Source organism: Dermochelys coriacea, chromosome 15, assembly GCF_009764565.3.
Source record: "Dermochelys coriacea isolate rDerCor1 chromosome 15, rDerCor1.pri.v4, whole genome shotgun sequence".
In the NCBI taxonomy this organism is placed as follows: Eukaryota; Metazoa; Chordata; order Testudines; family Dermochelyidae; genus Dermochelys; species Dermochelys coriacea.
The window spans coordinates 19,435,615-19,452,093 of record NC_050082.1 but is presented as its reverse complement, the minus strand read 5'-3'; the positions used below and the strand labels follow the sequence as shown (position 1 = coordinate 19,452,093).

At 46.1% G+C, this 16,479-nt stretch overlaps 1 protein-coding gene across 3 annotated transcripts in view; it reads left to right on the top strand.

The window, feature by feature from the left end:
- Positions 1-16,479, top strand: part of MMP17 (matrix metallopeptidase 17) — a 117,073-nt gene that overhangs the window by 90,587 nt on the left and 10,007 nt on the right. For all 3 annotated transcript variants that reach the window (XM_038374000.2, XM_038373999.2, XM_043498164.1), the window contains exons 4-8: positions 3,716-3,999; positions 6,632-6,808; positions 6,938-7,037; positions 10,810-10,892; positions 15,809-15,961. In XM_038374000.2, coding sequence (XP_038229928.1) covers positions 3,716-3,999; positions 6,632-6,808; positions 6,938-7,037; positions 10,810-10,892; positions 15,809-15,961 — 797 coding nt within the window. The remainder of the gene's footprint in view (positions 1-3,715; positions 4,000-6,631; positions 6,809-6,937; positions 7,038-10,809; positions 10,893-15,808; positions 15,962-16,479) is intronic.

Below are 16,479 nucleotides of genomic sequence, written 5' to 3'. Positions count from 1 at the left end.
GAAATGAGTTCATTGTGTCAGGCTGGCTCCTAGTGGACGTGTCTGCAGCACACTGGCTGCCACCACAACAACTTGGTGAGAGCTGGCAGTATCATCAGAGAGGTGAGAAACATAGCATAGCCAAGGCCTATAAAAGTGACTAGATTTGGGGTATCCAACTTGAAACACCCTAAAGAAGCCTGATTGTGCCACAGTGCTGAGTAGTCAACCTCTGAAAATCAGGCCCTTTCATTTGTCTCAAGTGAGGCATCCCTAAATGCCTGGTCGCTTCTGAAAATCTTGGTCAGTGGGCATTGAACCTGTCTCCGTCAGTGGACATACCTTGTCATCCGGGAGGCATGTGGGCTGCAGATAGAAGCGGCTACAGCCCCTCTGCATGACTTCCCCAATCTAGCCTCCTCATCTTATATTGTCCTTGGATCATTGTCTCTAATCTCTCCCCAGTGAGGTCTCTAATCTCTCTTCAGTGGAGGTCCTGGCAGTTTCCATGATGTATCCCCCATATGAATAGGTATCATGGGAGTTGCCTGACATGCGCATTAGGATGCTACATAGTTAGTAAGGCAGGAGGCGGACTCAGATCTTGTGCTGATGTGACAGCGGAAGAAAGCCTGGCAAACGGATAATGAGAGGGAAAGCAAGCCATCAGCTGAATGAAGGGATGAATATTTACACCACAGAGCCCATTCGGAATTAATTAAGTCATGGCAAATGAATTTTTAAATTGGATTCTTAGAGTTGAGTACAAATGGATAATCTCCTAGTTCCGGAACCTGTGGATCCAGAAGCTAAGGGATTGACCTGCATTGCCCAAAGTGAAATAGTGTAAGAGTTTGCAATGACCTAGCCCTGGCTATACAGTATAAGCTCTATGCTCACAGTGTTTGAATGATATTTGTCCCAGCTGTTGTTCCATTTGGTTAAAATTTTGGTTTGCTTCTTGTATCCCCAGGTGTAGTATCCCATTTGTATTTAGCATCTCTTCTCTCCTGTCCTGTATGCTTACTTTACTGTCACGCGTCACAAGGCATTTCTGTGTGGTAGCTTTCACTTGAAGGACTGTCAAGAGGCTGTTACCGGCAAGAATCCTAATAAAATACAGCATGTTTAGAACAGGCAAACCTATTCCCTGACTCGTTTGTTTTAAACTGGTGTGTAATGGCACATGTCTGTAAGGTCCCTTTTCATTCCCCTCACCCCCATGAGAATATGCAATATTTTTTCTGTATGATAGCAGTAGCAAAGGAAACCAGAAGATTGCCCTGCTGTAAAAGTAGCAGTGGATAATAAAACTGTCATTCCGCAAGGAATCCCGACCAGTTCATGAAGAAAATCACATTGTTAATGAATCACTAACCCTAATAATTAGAGGGGTCATGTGGTTAGTGAAGAGGGGCACTGGACTGGGAATCAGGAAACTGGGGTTCTAATTCTGCTACTAACCTGCTGTGTGACCATGAGCAAGTCACTTCACTGTGCTCTGCCTCAGTTTCTCCTCCTACTGTTTGTCAGGCAAATTTTTCAAAAGAGCCTAAGTGACTTAGGTGCTTTTGAAAATGATACTTAGGCTCCTAAGGCATATAGGCATTCATGAAAATGTTACCCATCTCGTCTTTTAGATGTTAAGTTCTTCAGGAACTGTCATTGACATTCCCACTGACTTGCATGGAGCAGCTTGCAGAACTGGGATATGTGTAAGGTTCTTGGATCAGTGTGTGTACGTGTAACAGGGCGGTCTGCCCCTTTAAGGGCCAAGGGGTCTGGGACCCACCGGCTCTGTTTGATTATTAAAACCCAGCTGGGACGGGTCAGGTGATGCCTATAAATTGAGGTGTGAGCTCAGCCAGACAGGGAATGGCAGGAGGGAAGTTATCCACTGAATCATGTTTGGGAAGTGTTTTCTTTTCACTGGCGCTTGCTCAGATAGTACTGTGGAACATCACATGGATATTTGACGAAAGTCTCCGCCTAATCACATTCAGACAATTAGCACGACTTCTGCAATCAGATCGTGCACTGAATTGAAAAACTGACACACAACCCCATGGGAAGTAAAGGTGGCTATGAACAAAGGATCTAGGATGGTTCACGTATGCCTGCTGCATGGTAAAAAGATACAGGTCAGATCAAAGGGTGCTTGTTTGGGTGCTGTTAATTTAGGGGGTGGAATAACTAAGAGTAACACCTACCTCTTAGTCTGGGCTTCTCATCCATAGTTCTCAAAGTGCTTTACAAAGGAGTCCGTATTGTTATCTCTATTTTACAGATGGGGAAACTGCGGTACAAGGAGGGGAAATGACTTGCCCAAGGAGGCTAGTGGCAGAGCCAGGAAGGGAGCCCAGTACTCCTGAGTCCCAATCTAATACCCTATCCACTAGATTACACTACCTCCATCACTATGGCATTTTAATCTCTAATAACGTGTGCCTGCGCATAGTTATTTATTCAACTCCCATTGAAAGTGAGAGGGGACTAACTAGGCCAACGGCCTGCTGCAGAAAAGAAAACCCCCATGTCCTTTCCTAACTGGATGAAGGAATAGCTGGAATTCACACAATCTCGCCAGTTTTACATGGTTCCACCAACGTACTGTAAATTGGTGATTGATCAATTGTTCACCGTCCCAGCCTCTAGGGTTTGGAACCTGCTCTCCGTAGGTAGCTGTCCCTGTCAGCCTCTTCCCACTATTAGCAACAGTCTGAAAACGCATCATCTCTTCTATTCATAAGTTATACCATGCCCATCACGGCAGGATCTTTGTTAGAGTTGAATTTTAATCTTACTCGTGTTTTAGTAGTGGGTGCAATTCTTTGAGCTGTGTTTATACAAGAGCTCAGGCTAGATGATCATGATGATCCCTTCTGGCTTGAAAAATCTGATTCTATGAATATTAAATGTTTGTTTTTCTTTCTTGCCCTGATTGCTTTAATTGTTTGGGCAGCTCCCTGGGTGCCTTGGTTGGTGTGCTGGTACCCTAGAGATAAAATCACCATTATTATTGGAGGGCAGAACTTGTCAAAACATTTCTAGCAGAATGATTTTCCCTTGGGTGATACTGGTTCAATGAAACTTTTGCGCAAAGTATCAATGTAAATTAAATTTGACTCCAGAAAATCAAGACATCTTGTTTCAATAAGATCAAAGCGTTTCGTTTCAACTTCATCATTTCAGCTTTTATATTTTGTTAAATTCATTGTATTCTAATTATTTTTTATTTTGGTTTTGCAGGAAATTTCAGAATTTCCACTTTTGTTCTGATTTGGGATGAAAGGAAATTTTGAAATGTTCTGCAGAACCAAAATGTTGAGTTTGACCAGCTCTACCGAGAGCAATCTGTGAACCACTGCCCCTTGCAGAGTAGTATTCATTCTTGTATGTTCCATAGGATGTATCTATTGGGGGGGTGGGGAGAGGCGGGGGGACACAAATTCACACAAAGTTTCCCGGGTCTGACATTCCACCTAGTGGAGGGCAGAGGTGGGAGAACCAACAATAGAGTACTGTGTATGTCAGTGGTTGCCAAGCTATGCCCCATGGACCACCAGTCATCTACAGGGCTCTTTCTGGTGGTTTACAAAATAGACCAAGGATTTGGGAACTGAGAGGAGGATGAGTCCTGGAGAGAATCATGAAGTGATCGGCAGAATGAAAGAGTTGGACAGTCATTGATACTGATTGTTATTTTCACGTCCTTGGTTTCTCTTTTCTATCCCAGAGTCCGCACCTTCCCCAAAGAATCTCACCTGGGCCATGACACAGTCCGTGCCCTCATGTACTATGCCCTGAAGGTCTGGAGTGACATCACCCCGTTGAATTTCCACGAAGTGGCGGGTAACAATGCTGACATACAGATAGACTTTTCCAAAGCGGACCACAACGATGGGTATCCCTTTGATGGGCCTGGCGGCACGGTAGCACACGCTTTCTTCCCTGGAGACCATCATACCGCAGGAGACACTCATTTCGATGACGACGAATATTGGACCTTCCGATCATCAGGTACGTCAGAGTCAGAGAGTTGGAGCAGAACTCATGAACTCCCAACCTCTCCCTTTGTAAATGTCTACGTCTCTGTTATGGGCACCCTTTGGATTTTGGGGTCCTGTGCACATCTCTTGGGGCCCCAGAGTCCTCTGTTCACTCCCTTATGTCCTCAAAGGCCAGTAACATTTTTGTCCAAGTCAGGGAGGAAACTGTGGTAGCGTATTCCCATTTTTCCCCATAATCCCTCACTTGCCACACCTACAAACCCAGAGCTCCCATCTGCCACTCCCACAATCCCTGTGTGGCCCCACCCTGCTGCTCCCTACCCTGGAGTCTCTGAACTAGTAAGTGATGAGGTTGGTTGGGCTGCCTTTGAGTTCACAGGGCTCCTCAACCCTGCTCTGTGGAGGCTTCAGTGGCAGAGCTGAGAGTCCTGTGGCACCAGTGCTGGCGTGCAGAGACCAGCTAAGGGGAAAGCCAGGGCACACGTGTTCTTCCTCCACAGCTGCAAATCAAGCCCTGCTTCCACCCAGTGAGATCTGTAGGGATCTGCTTGCAAAGCCCATCAGCGACACACCTGCACTGTGGAAGGATGAGGAATAAATAGGAGCCCACTGAAAAATAGCCCTTGCCCACTTACTTCCCCCCCTCTACTTTCCAGTCCTGTTCTCCTAGACAGACTTTGCCTTCAGGTTCACTCCTGCTCTTCCCCTCCTGGCTCCGCTAGGGACCTGAATCTCCTCTACCTACTCTCGTCAATATGCACTTGTGCAAAATGAGCATAAAATGCTACCAGGTCAGAAGGTTGCTTTCCCGCCTACTTTTCACAGGTGTCAACGAAGGCATGAGATGCATGGCAGTGGGGAATGAGACCCTTGGTCCCTCACTGACTCTGCTGCTTTGCCACGCCTCAGATAGAAGAGTTCAGATCCCAAGGATTCTGCCCCAATCCCCCTGACTATAGGGCAGTCAACTCCTCACAGTCCCCCACTAGTTGGGGGATGGAACTGGTGGTGCAGAGCTAGGTTAGGCTGAAGGCTGCCATTCTCAGTGGCCAATAACCAGCTCTCCTGCTCCAAATAAGAGAAGACAGGGCAATGCCAGCTGTGGCTTAGAAACAAATAATACTCTCTGACCTTAGGAAGCCAGGGCAAAGGACCGCCAGCTCCACCAGATTAAGGCATTTACCTCACGGCAATAAGAAGTTCCACTTAACATGCAATTTCAGCCTTTCAAGCCAGCAGCCCAGTTTCAGGAGGTGGAGAGACTTTGAAAAGCAAAGCTGTGCAGGCCTGTGTGGCAGGCCGGAGATCTCACAAGCTCCATCTTGGCTGGATTTTGACAGAATGTGACTGCTCCAGTCATCAGCTGCTAATTTTCTCGTCACGCCACCTCTCCTGCCGACGTCCCAGTGGTTTCTGCTGCCTGGGCTTAATAATTTCATTTAGACCTAATCTTCCTCCTCGAAATTGACTAATATTTTCTCTCTCTCTCTCTCTTTTTTTGTTTTTTGGGGGTTTTTTTTGTTTGGTTAATCTGATTTCTCTCTCCTGAGCCTCTCTGTCCCCACCTTCAAAAATCGGGACCCCCCAGGAGAAAGGACCTGGCTACAAAGAATGTTAAAGCTGACCGTATTCCCCTTTCAGTGCTTCATCTCCTGTGGCAAAAGTTACTATGGCAACCTGATTTTCAAACCTCCCCACAAAAGCTGCCTTACAACAGGCTCCCCTCTCCTCTTCCCCTTGCACACTTTTTTGCACCCAGCCCTTTACTCCAAACAATTGGTTGTTCACCGGCCTCTTTGTCTTGCCTGGCCCATGCTCAGACTGGGTCATGAAGGCAGCCCTGTGGGGACACACACTGACATCCTCCCAATCCACTGGGCCAAACCACTTGAGACCCCAGACAAGCTGTGCTGCAAGCTGTGGTGTTGTGGGTAGTTACTGCGGATCCCTTTAGTGCTTTTTCATAAGGGGAACTGGGCAAACAGCTGAGATTTCAAGACCGCTAGTCAGGCAGGACCACCTGCTGCCCCTGTCAGCCACAGGTGCAGAAGCTGCTCCAGAACAGCCATGTCATGTCTGACTCTGCTGCTATACAGCTGCTAATAAAGGCAACCCACGTGGACCCTGCAATTCTGTGTCTCGTGACAATGAACCTGAGGCCCTCCAGTGTCCCTGTCCCAGTATTGAACAAAGTCCTTACATTGGCTTTATCTATCCAGGGGCCCCAGAGCTTCAGGGCAGTGCTGCGCTAGGTACAGCAGGTGGGGATATCCAGCTGGCAGTGACACTGGCTCTGCCAGATAGGACAGTGCTAGCAGTGTGGTATCTGTCAGCTGGTGGATATCCCCAGCCGCTTGCTGTTGGAATTAAACAAAGGTACTTTGGCCCAACGCTGTAGCAAAAGCACTTTCTGTCTGTAAATGTGTGGACCACTGCGGGCTGTCTGATCGGAGACTGCCTCTCCCAGGGAGCTGCCTGCTGATCTCCTGTAGGTGCTTAGTCTCCTGCTCCAACCATTCGATCTCACTCCCTCACACTGACACACATGGACATGTTGAAGTAGACGCCTGAATGCCCACCACCGCCGAGAGCGTGATGAGCATGCAGTGTTATTTTGATGTTGATGATGACTTTATTTTCAGATGCCCATGGGATGGACCTGTTTGCCGTGGCAGTCCATGAGTTTGGCCACGCCATCGGCTTGACCCACATCTCTGCCTTAGAGTCTATCATGAGACCCTATTACCAGGGACCGGTGGGGGATCCCCTGAAGTATGACCTGCCTTATGAAGACAAAGTCAGAATCTGGCAGCTATATGGTTAGTTCATGAGTGGGTTTATGCTTCACTTCATCAGCAGTGGCTTGCAGAGACAGCTCTTTTAGAGGATGCACTGTCTGGCTGGTGGGGGTGGTGTGCCCTCTAATGCTTTCTTGTCTTTATTCCTAGGAGTCAGGGATTCTGTGTCCCCAACAGCAAAGCCTGAAGTAACCAAAACTGATGACCACCCCCTTCTGCCAGAGCTACCAGAGAATCGCCCCACTGTGCAGTAAGCAGAACTGCCACCAATGTCCTTGAGAAGAGTCACCTGAAGCATGGGTGTCTTCTCAGACCATAGGGTGGATACTTCCCTTCAGCTGTTGTTTCAGCAGGGAGTTAAAGCCCGAAGAAGTGGGCAGAGGGGTGACTCCAATACATGTCCCCTCCCCTCCCAAATCATGGCTAGTTACCAACCATGGGGATGGGGATTTTCAGATTGGGAAGGGGGGGAACCAAAGGAGTGATTTCTACATACAGGGCTCACTCTCATGGGGACCCACTAGATTTTTGAGTGTAGATTCTGAGTCCAGCTCCAGAACAGGTTTGTTTGCTTGCTTGGGGTAGATGTGTGAAGTGCAGAGGCTCCTAGCAAGAACCTTTGAAGATTCGTGTGCGACGCTTTCCCCAAGAGGTGCTAATTCTTCCAGCCTGGGAACCACTGAGGTCGAGCTCATTCTGGCCACTCGTGTCCTGTTTGCATTCTTTGTTACTACCAATCTCTCTGTACTGTGGGTCCAGAAGAGTTAAAAGTGGCCCAAGGGTAAAACCAGTGCAGTAAGAAGCTTAATGAGATGTTAATTCAGGACTAGAACATAAATAAGGAATTTAGGGTGTGCTAGGGGATTTTGTAGAAAAAGGAAAAGTGCAAATTCTGAGCTACTTATTAAGGAAAAAGGACAAGATGAATGTCATTCTTTTGTGGTATACATAGTATCCAAACCCTCACCTATGCTTGCATGTGTGTGGTATATTTATTTAAAGAGCTGTCTAACTGGCAAAGGCCCAGATCCACAAAGGTATTTTGGCCCCTAACATCCATTGATTTAACATAAGTTACCCTTTTAGATTTGGGCCAAAGCTTATATTTCATTTTGGATTTTCAGAAAATGCTGAGCACCCGCCATCTGAGAACTGGGACCCTTTACGTTTTCTCAAGTTGGGTACCCAAAATTGCTAGTCACTCATGAAAATCTAGGCTTTATTGTATGTATTTCAAACAAGAGGTGCTACAAGAGAAATAAGGAAATTTTCTTTTTCTTTTTCTTTCTTTCTTTCTAAAACAAATCTCAATGAACCACATTCTGTCTTGGTGTAACTGCCTAGACTTCAGATGACTTACTTCTACCAGGAATGAATTTGGCCTACTATGTGTTGAAATCTTTTCATGATGTTTTTAATTAAATGAAACCGTTTATTTTATGTATGAAGCATTTCTCTTCAATGTTGGCAGCAACACTGGGAGAATCAGATCATGAAACTCACTGGAAAGAGTATGAAATTGACAAGTCTAGTTTCACACTCTTAAGTTGGGGGAAGAGCAGAGCCATAATCAAAATAGCATCAGGGTGAAAAGTCAATTACGCTTTTAAAATTCTTTAATTTTAATGATTGAAGATGTTGCTAGTAACTCAGGTAGAGGTTGTTTTTAAAATATATGGGGCCAGATGCTCAACTGGTGTAAATTAGCATAAATCCATTGACTTCCATGGGGATACACTGATTTTATATCAGCGGAGGATCTAACACAGGATTTTAATTTTGACAAGTGCCTCTTGAATAATGAATAGGCAGAGGAGTAGATAAATCTATGAGGTAAGACAGCTCTGGGCAGCATATCAGGGGCACGGAAGCCTTCTCTCTGCTGGTAAAATCCACTCAGAGTTCATGAATTACGATTATGCAGCTGATGCAACCCAGCATGACCTCAGGGGCTTTGTTATATTTGGAGGGTCCCTTGGATAATTGAAGTGCTGTCTTTAGGATTCTGCTTTGTTCCTTAGAAGCAGGGAGATCATTGGAAGCACGCAAGGATTTTTTTTTTTTTCCCGTGAGGATAAGCAAGAGGTGTTCCTTGGAAGGGCCTTTCTATGGAGAGTTTCTTCAATGCTGGTAGAGCTGTCAGATTGGGGAATGTGGGCAAAATGTGTTATTTAGAATGTGCCCTGCAATGGGATAATTCCATCAATTTACTGACCCGGGTCAGAATTGTGCAGTGTGCTCTTCCTGATAAAGCCCCAAAAGGTAGGGTTAAAAGTCTGAAAGCACACGGAGGTTCATGCTGGGAGATTTCATTCTCCTCACAGTGTGGGTGGGCTGGGTGCTGTATTGTTTAAGATTAGTTAGATACCCTCTGCAAAGCTGTCGTCATAATGGGCTCGTAGATTCCTTCCCTCTCGGCATTTAAAGCAAATCCCTTGCAATGATTTGTGTGTGTGCGTGCCATCCTTTAGTGATTGAACCACAGAGGGGATAAAGGATCTACTACTATTAACAAAGGGAATTTTTGTTCAAGTCAAGTGGTAGAGGTCTATGTTTTTGGAGCTGAAGGACAAGGGTTCTAATCCCAATTCCTCTGGGGCAGGTGTGTTGTCAGAAACACTAAGATTTGTTATGTTTCTAGTGGCACAGTTGTATCAGTTGTGTTTGTTGCCGTGATGTTTTGAAAGAAGGGAGCTGGCTCTTCCCCTTGGTTACACAGCACTGTATTACTAACGTGAAGTCTGTTTTATGGAGTCGAAGGGTGCTCAGATACCATGGTGAAGTCTTGATTGGGCTTAGACATGTGGCTGGCATATTGCATAGGGAGAAGTTGAGAAGGATGGTGCAGGCAGTCTGATATGGAGTTCTTCTAAAGGCAAATTAGATTCATGCTTCTCTGTCACAGAGAGCAGCTAATCTGTATACGGGTCACAAATCCTTTCCTTGCTCTCTAGCAATCGTTGTACAAGGGCTTCGTTACTCTTTAAATTCTTCATACTCCCTGTGGTCCCACCACACACCTTGTTAAAACAAAAAGAAAAGGAGTACTTGTGACACCTTAGAGACTAACAAATTTATTAGAGCATAAGCTTTCGTGAGCTACAGCTCACTTCGTCGGATGCATTTGGTGGAAAAAATAGCTCACGAAAGCTTATGCTCTAATAAATTTGTTAGTCTCTAAGGTGCCACAAGTACTCCTTTTCTTTTTGCGAATACAGACTAACACGGCTGCTACTCTGAAACTTGTTAAAACAGGATCTCAGCCAGGCTAGTCACTATCTGGGCATTCACCATCCGGCCCTTCACCCCCTTTGTTTGGTTTCTATTACTGTCTCAGTGTGCAGCTGTGACCCCCAGCCACTCAGAGTCTACGTCCGGAGTTCCTGTGTGCTGAAGTCACTCATGTCAGCCTGTGTGCGTTTTGTTCAGCAAGTATCTTGCTGTTCCCATGCAGGGGGCCCAGATGGGCTCTCAGGCACACCACGGTGACACTGGAGTAATAGCTTCGCCTGCCCTGGAGTTCCTCTGGCTTTCCAGAGCTGCTACGGAGAACAGAATCTAGCTCCCCATCTCCTTGGCTCTTGGTGATGGTCTCGCATAGAAAACGGGAGAGGGGGCGAGTGTCTGCCATGGATTCGTTTTGTAGAGAACACTGTCTTAAAGGAGCCATTTGTCCAGAAAAGCTTTGCAGAGCCTGTGCCTTGGAAAACCCCCTGTGCACAAGGCTGGGTTCACAGCAGGACTGATTTGGGGGTGGGAGCAGGGACCCGCCAAACTTTAGGCCTCTGTGACCTTCTACAGCCATGTCCCACTGAACCCCTCCTTCTCGATGGCCCCGGGGCTGCAGATCCCAGTTCTGTGTGCACTGCGGAATTGTTTTCAGCCAGACGAGCCAGTGCAGTGAGTGGGAGGGGAATTGCTGCTTGCCTGGGGGAGCAGTGCTCCGTCCCGGGGAGCTGGAGAGCCCTGCTCCTGGCTGCGGGGGTAGGACTGCCGCTCACATGAGTGCTGTCTTTCTGCAGGCTCAGAAGAGATATCCCCAACAGGTGCAACACTCACTTTGATGCCGTGGCTCAGATCAGAGGCGAGGCTTTCTTCTTCAAAGGTAAGCAGCTGCTTTCCATGTAATGGCTTGGGTGACCTTTGCCAAGCCAAAGCCGCACCTAGCTCTGCATTACACGGCTGGGCTCCGTTCATGCAAACATTTCAGTCTACTCTTCTCTTTAAACCTGGTCTCCAGAAGAGGGATGGCTTTGCCAAGATGTCCGGGGCATGGAGTCAGGGTATTGTTTGCGGCACTAGGTTCACATCCAGTAATATTTGGTTTGCTCCAGCGTTGCCTGCCAGGGCTTGATTCTCATTCACACTGATGCCACTTTACACCATTGGAGCAGCATAAAGAGCCCTTAGAACTTTAAGGCCCTCTATCTACACCCACCTTCAGACTCTGCTGGAACAGTGTCAAGAGGCCTCAGTGTAAATGAGAACCAGGCCACTGGCGCAGAGTGGACCTGTTAGGATCGCCACCTGGCTCAAAACTAGTAGGATAGACATGATTTTAAAAAGGATGAAGAAAAGACCTCGAGACGGGCATCAGTGACGATGCAAACATGTAGAGACTTCCAGATCAGCGACTAAGACTTTGTCTACACTGCCAATTAAAGGACAAAACTTTTGTCGTTCACAGGGGCTTAAAAAAAGCCCCCCACCCCACCCCCGAAAGACAAAAGTTTTGCCATGGCAAGTGGCCGTGTAAATGGCTTGTTGTTGGCAGGAGCGCTCCTGTCGACGATGCAAACCCTGCTCGTAGGGGGTGGAAGTATTTTGTCAGCAAAAGCACCAACAAACAGCATTTACACTGCCTGACTTTTAGCGACTCGGCCATATCGCTAAAAGCTGTGTAGTGTAAACAAAGCCTAAATGAGGCCTGCTTGTTTCAAAGAGGAGGTGAATGAGGGTCATGGTAGAGGTATACATAATACTGAACGGTAAATCAGGCACTTCTGCTTACCCAAGGGGAAGGGGAAATCCAGTGAAATTACGAGACAATAAATTTAAACTGACACATAATTTTAACTATGGAATTCACTGCTGCTAGAAGCTAAAGAGGCAAAAAATTGAATAGGATTCTAATGAATGATTAGGTATGTGTGTAAACTGTAAGAATACCTGCAGTTACGCTAATTGAATGGTAAGGCCTTCAGGACACCAGCCAATCACTGACTGCCTGGAGCTCAGAAGAAACTTCCATTTCCTTCCCCCTTCATCCTGCCCCCAGTCATGGTTTTGCATAACTTCCCATTATGGGGTTTTTACACTTTGATCTGAACCAGCTATCAGTGGCCACTGTTAGAGACAGGATATCATCAGTGTCTGCTATGCAACTATTTGAGCTGTTCAACCAGACTCTCCAGGATTTCAAAGTGACGAACTGAAATTGGTATTTGCAGTAACAGAGTACAAATCTGGGTCCGTCTAAGGACTGAGAGAACAGCCGCAAATCACTTTGACTTTTGTCCTGAATGCCTTCAACTTCCCTTTCCTCCTATGCTTCACGTTCCTGGTTCCACATGGTGTGCATGCACCATCATCCAAAGACGACAGCACATGCACAGAATTACAGTACCATCTGGTTCCATGTTTACTGAACAGTTGCTGACAGTGTATCTCCAAGGGTGACCGGCTGTCTAAGAGAATCCTGCCAGTGCCGCCTCAGCTGTACAGAGTCCTTCTCCGCCTGGTCTCCTTGGGGTTTCTTTGCATTCGAGGTGGAAAGGTCCCCGACTGAGGCCACTGTGATGCACTGCTTCTTCGGCAATCGTTTGTCCAGAACTGACCCAACTGATTTCCTAGGGGAGAAAAAAGGCATCTCCTCTCTGAGATGATAAAGAGGAACCAGGACAGTTTACGGCATCTCCATTGAAACATGTCACTACCAAATAGAAGGAGGGAGGGCATCCAAAGAGGGAACGAACAAAAGCATTTAAAGATGTTTGTGCTGCTGAGGCAGCACAAGGCAGGAGATGATGATCGCCTCGTGAGGCCCTCTCTGCAACCATCTCTTTTTCTTTCTCACTTCTGCATACAGCTGCTGGCTCCAAAGAGCCTGCAAGGAAGAAAGGGGGTTAGGAGAGGAGAACTAGAAGGAAAAACCAAGAGAGGAATCCTCCTCATGGTTTGTTTCTGGCATATATTTGCACATGTGTGTGTTTCTTCTGGAGAAGCAAGGGCAGAGTTGGCTTGTAGATCCTTGGCTATATTGACCTGGCTAATTGATGCCAATGGAGCCTCAGCTGGTGTAAATCTCCATAGCTTCAGTGACGTCAACAGGCAGATCTGGGGTAAACTGGCATAACTCCATTGACTTCAGTTTACCTTAGCTAAGGATCTGGCTCAAAAGCTCTAGCTTGGACTGAGGTAATTAATTATCATCTCTTGTTTGGCAGTTCCCAGCATTCTGAGGCAATAACTTGAAAGAACCGCATACAGAATGCCACCAAACGGTAACGTGAAACCTGAAGTAACACCACATAGAGGACAGCTTTCTATGCAGTCCCTCCAACCGGTGCAGTTCAAATACAGACTGCATCGTCAGTTACTCAGAGCTCCTGTGGACTTTGATGGAATTGCAGAGTTTCAGAACTTCTAAAAATCAGGCCACTTTGATTTAGGAACCTCACTTTAGGCAACCCAAGTTTTAAACTTTTGCCCATTTATATAGCGTGTACAGAAATGTTGCCAGAGGCATCCCGCATGCTGAGAGCATTTCCCAGCTGGAATCAAAACCACAAAGCATCAGAAAAAGCAAAATGCCTCCGCCCACGTGAATGGGGACTTACCATGATCTCTGTGAATTAGGGGAGGTCAGGAAGGCCCATCTTAATCTTGGTTTTCATCCTTACATTTCAACCTGCCAGCTTGGGCTGGTCTTACATCAAGCTCACTCACCATAAATGAAATCATTTCACTCTGTACACTAATTACAGTTCTTGCCCAGGATGACCTGGGGATAGTCAGGGTAAATACGGTGCTTTGGCACGCAGACCTGGCCACGGTGAGGTGATAACATGAGCATTGTGGGCAAACGGGAGCTATTGCATTCGGAATTCACTGCTACCGAAATTGCTATGTTTCTGCTGCTCCCGACAGCCTCTTGGAAATCAGCTTATTCCTGACTTTGAATTCGGACTGAAAACTGGCTTCTTGTAACAGCACATCTGCTGGGTGCATCAATAGAGAAAGAGTGCTGCTAACTAATACAAAGTGGTGGGGTTTCTCCAGTTATGTCAAATTAGCACCGAGCACTTTTAACTTTTTGATACGTTCCTATTAACAAAGCAATTATGCCAAGCAATATTTCTTCTGAAAACGGTGAAAATCTGGCATTTTCCAGTGCAAGCCTAATTAGAGATGCAAAGAACATCTTCATTTAATTACGTGTTTCCATAAATCTACAATAGCCACAGAGTTTGAATACTAGATTTGTAATGATCTTAAAAGAATTTGAAATTACTGTCATTCCTAACAGTTGAATGTATTATTCAGACATAGATTTTAGTCATATAAAGCAAATAGGCAAAATGCAGCAGAAGAATAAGTATGTGATATAAATCCTTATAATTGTAATAAAAAAATCCCCTCTGCAGATGTTTAAGTGTTGGAGTTTTGCATCCTGCATCATTAGGCTAAGATCCAATTTCCATAAAATTTTGAAAGTTGGTGTGTCAGTCAGCCAGCTCTGTAGAAGTGTAGCTGAATGTCTTGAATACAAATCAAAGAAACATCTTGGGCCTGTTGCTCATTTCCCAGGGGGATCCCTGCTATGCCCTGCATAATCTCACAACAATAGCTTCTTGGGAATGGGGGTACAGGATAGGTACTCAGCCTGCTTCCTCCAGCTCAGAACTCATGCTATAGAGATCCCAGGGGAATATGTATTCATGGAATGTGCTGCAAAACCACAGAAATTCAGGTGGAGAATTCCAAACGTGCCTAAGGGAATTAGGTACCCAACTCCCATTGAATGGGATTTGGTAACCTAACTGCCTGATACACCTTTGAATATCCCAGCCTTAAACTTGCACTGCACAGCAAACATTGATCTTCCCCTCCCATCACAACCAATGTGATTTCTTGCTGAGCCCCAATTCCTAGGGCTGACATAGATGGGTGCAGCTGAGGTTGCTGGCGCTGTGCTCCTTTACATCAGCAGAGAATTTGTCTCGTTGTAACATTTCGGGTGAGAAGGAAGGCCACCTTCTCAATACACCTTGGAATGGTGCACAATATACGTCAGCTCTTCCTTTCCTCCTCTGTATTTTTTCTTTTCTCCTCTCACTCCTCCATTCCTACCCCTTTATAAAAGCTTCTGGATTTCAGATCACCTCTTCCTAGTACACAATAGGGGATGGTTGCAGAGGGCTGTGCAAAATATTCAAACACTTGAGGGTCAGAGCCATGGCAGAGCAATATACAGTGATAGTCACTGTTTGCTAAAGCAATTGGTGGAGTAGGGAGAGGGAAAAGCTCCAGCTACTTCTGTCTCTTCAGAGGCTATCACTTGTTGGGCTAGTCTGTGGTCTGATCTAGCCTGGTGTTAACTGTAGTACTCTTTGGACTCAGGTGCTCAGTTGCTGGGTGGTAGTGATGCTGGTACTGCTGCTGAGGGGCAGCATATTCAACCATGGAGGGAAGGAGAGGAAATATCTCCTGTCTCCCTGCAGAATGTTCTCTGGAGCAGCACGGATGCTCTTACCAGTAAAAGATTCATTTATCAGACAGAAGGATGGTGACTGCAATGCAGAGTCTGGAAGGGAAACAGGAGTGGATTTCTCCTTATGGCTCAGGGTCAGCGATATGGGAGCCTGCAAGGTATGGGGAATAAAAGAAAGCAAGTAGTTTCATAGTTCCCACCTTATGTACTTTGTTTTCTACTATCCCATGACTCCACCCACAGCTTTTTCCTGCTAGCAAAGGGGTGTTATGGCCTGGTTCATTAATGTCCAATCTGTATTCATCTAGGCAAGTACTTCTGGAGACTGACTCGCAATAAACACTTGGTCTCCCTCCAGCCAGCTCAGATCCACCGTTTCTGGCGGGGTCTACCTCTCAATATGGACAGTGTGGACGCGGTGTACGAGAGAACCAATGACCACAAGATCGTGTTCTTCAAAGGTAAGAGCAAAAACATCATTAAAGGGATCACACATCTCTTGCTAGTATCTGTATCAGTAGCTTTACACTTCCACTAGTTCTGCAGGCAAGGAGGAACTCTGTGTCGTTCAATGGAATTTGCCATGCTGGACAAGTAAGCCTCAGTGTGGCAGGAGAAATTTCAGAGCCCCAAGTGTGTATGCTGAGGAGTTCCACTGAGCTCCTGGGTCATAAGCTGCCATGAACCCATCTTTGCAAGGCTAATACATATTAGGCTGCTAATACACCCACTCAAAGAGCAACAATTATGTTTGGTAAAAAAAATTCACTTTCTCAAACAGGACCAGCTGGAGTAGCAAACTACTTTTTTTCTTAAACACGTGCTACAATTCTTAAGAATTTGCATCTTCTTTTTCTTTCCCTTTATACTTCATTGAGTGAAGTTGGATTTTTAATTCTTCTGTACTAACAGGACCTACCCTGAGCATCTTGCATGTGAAACAATGTACACCAAGAGCATTCAATGTTGCTGGAGGCAT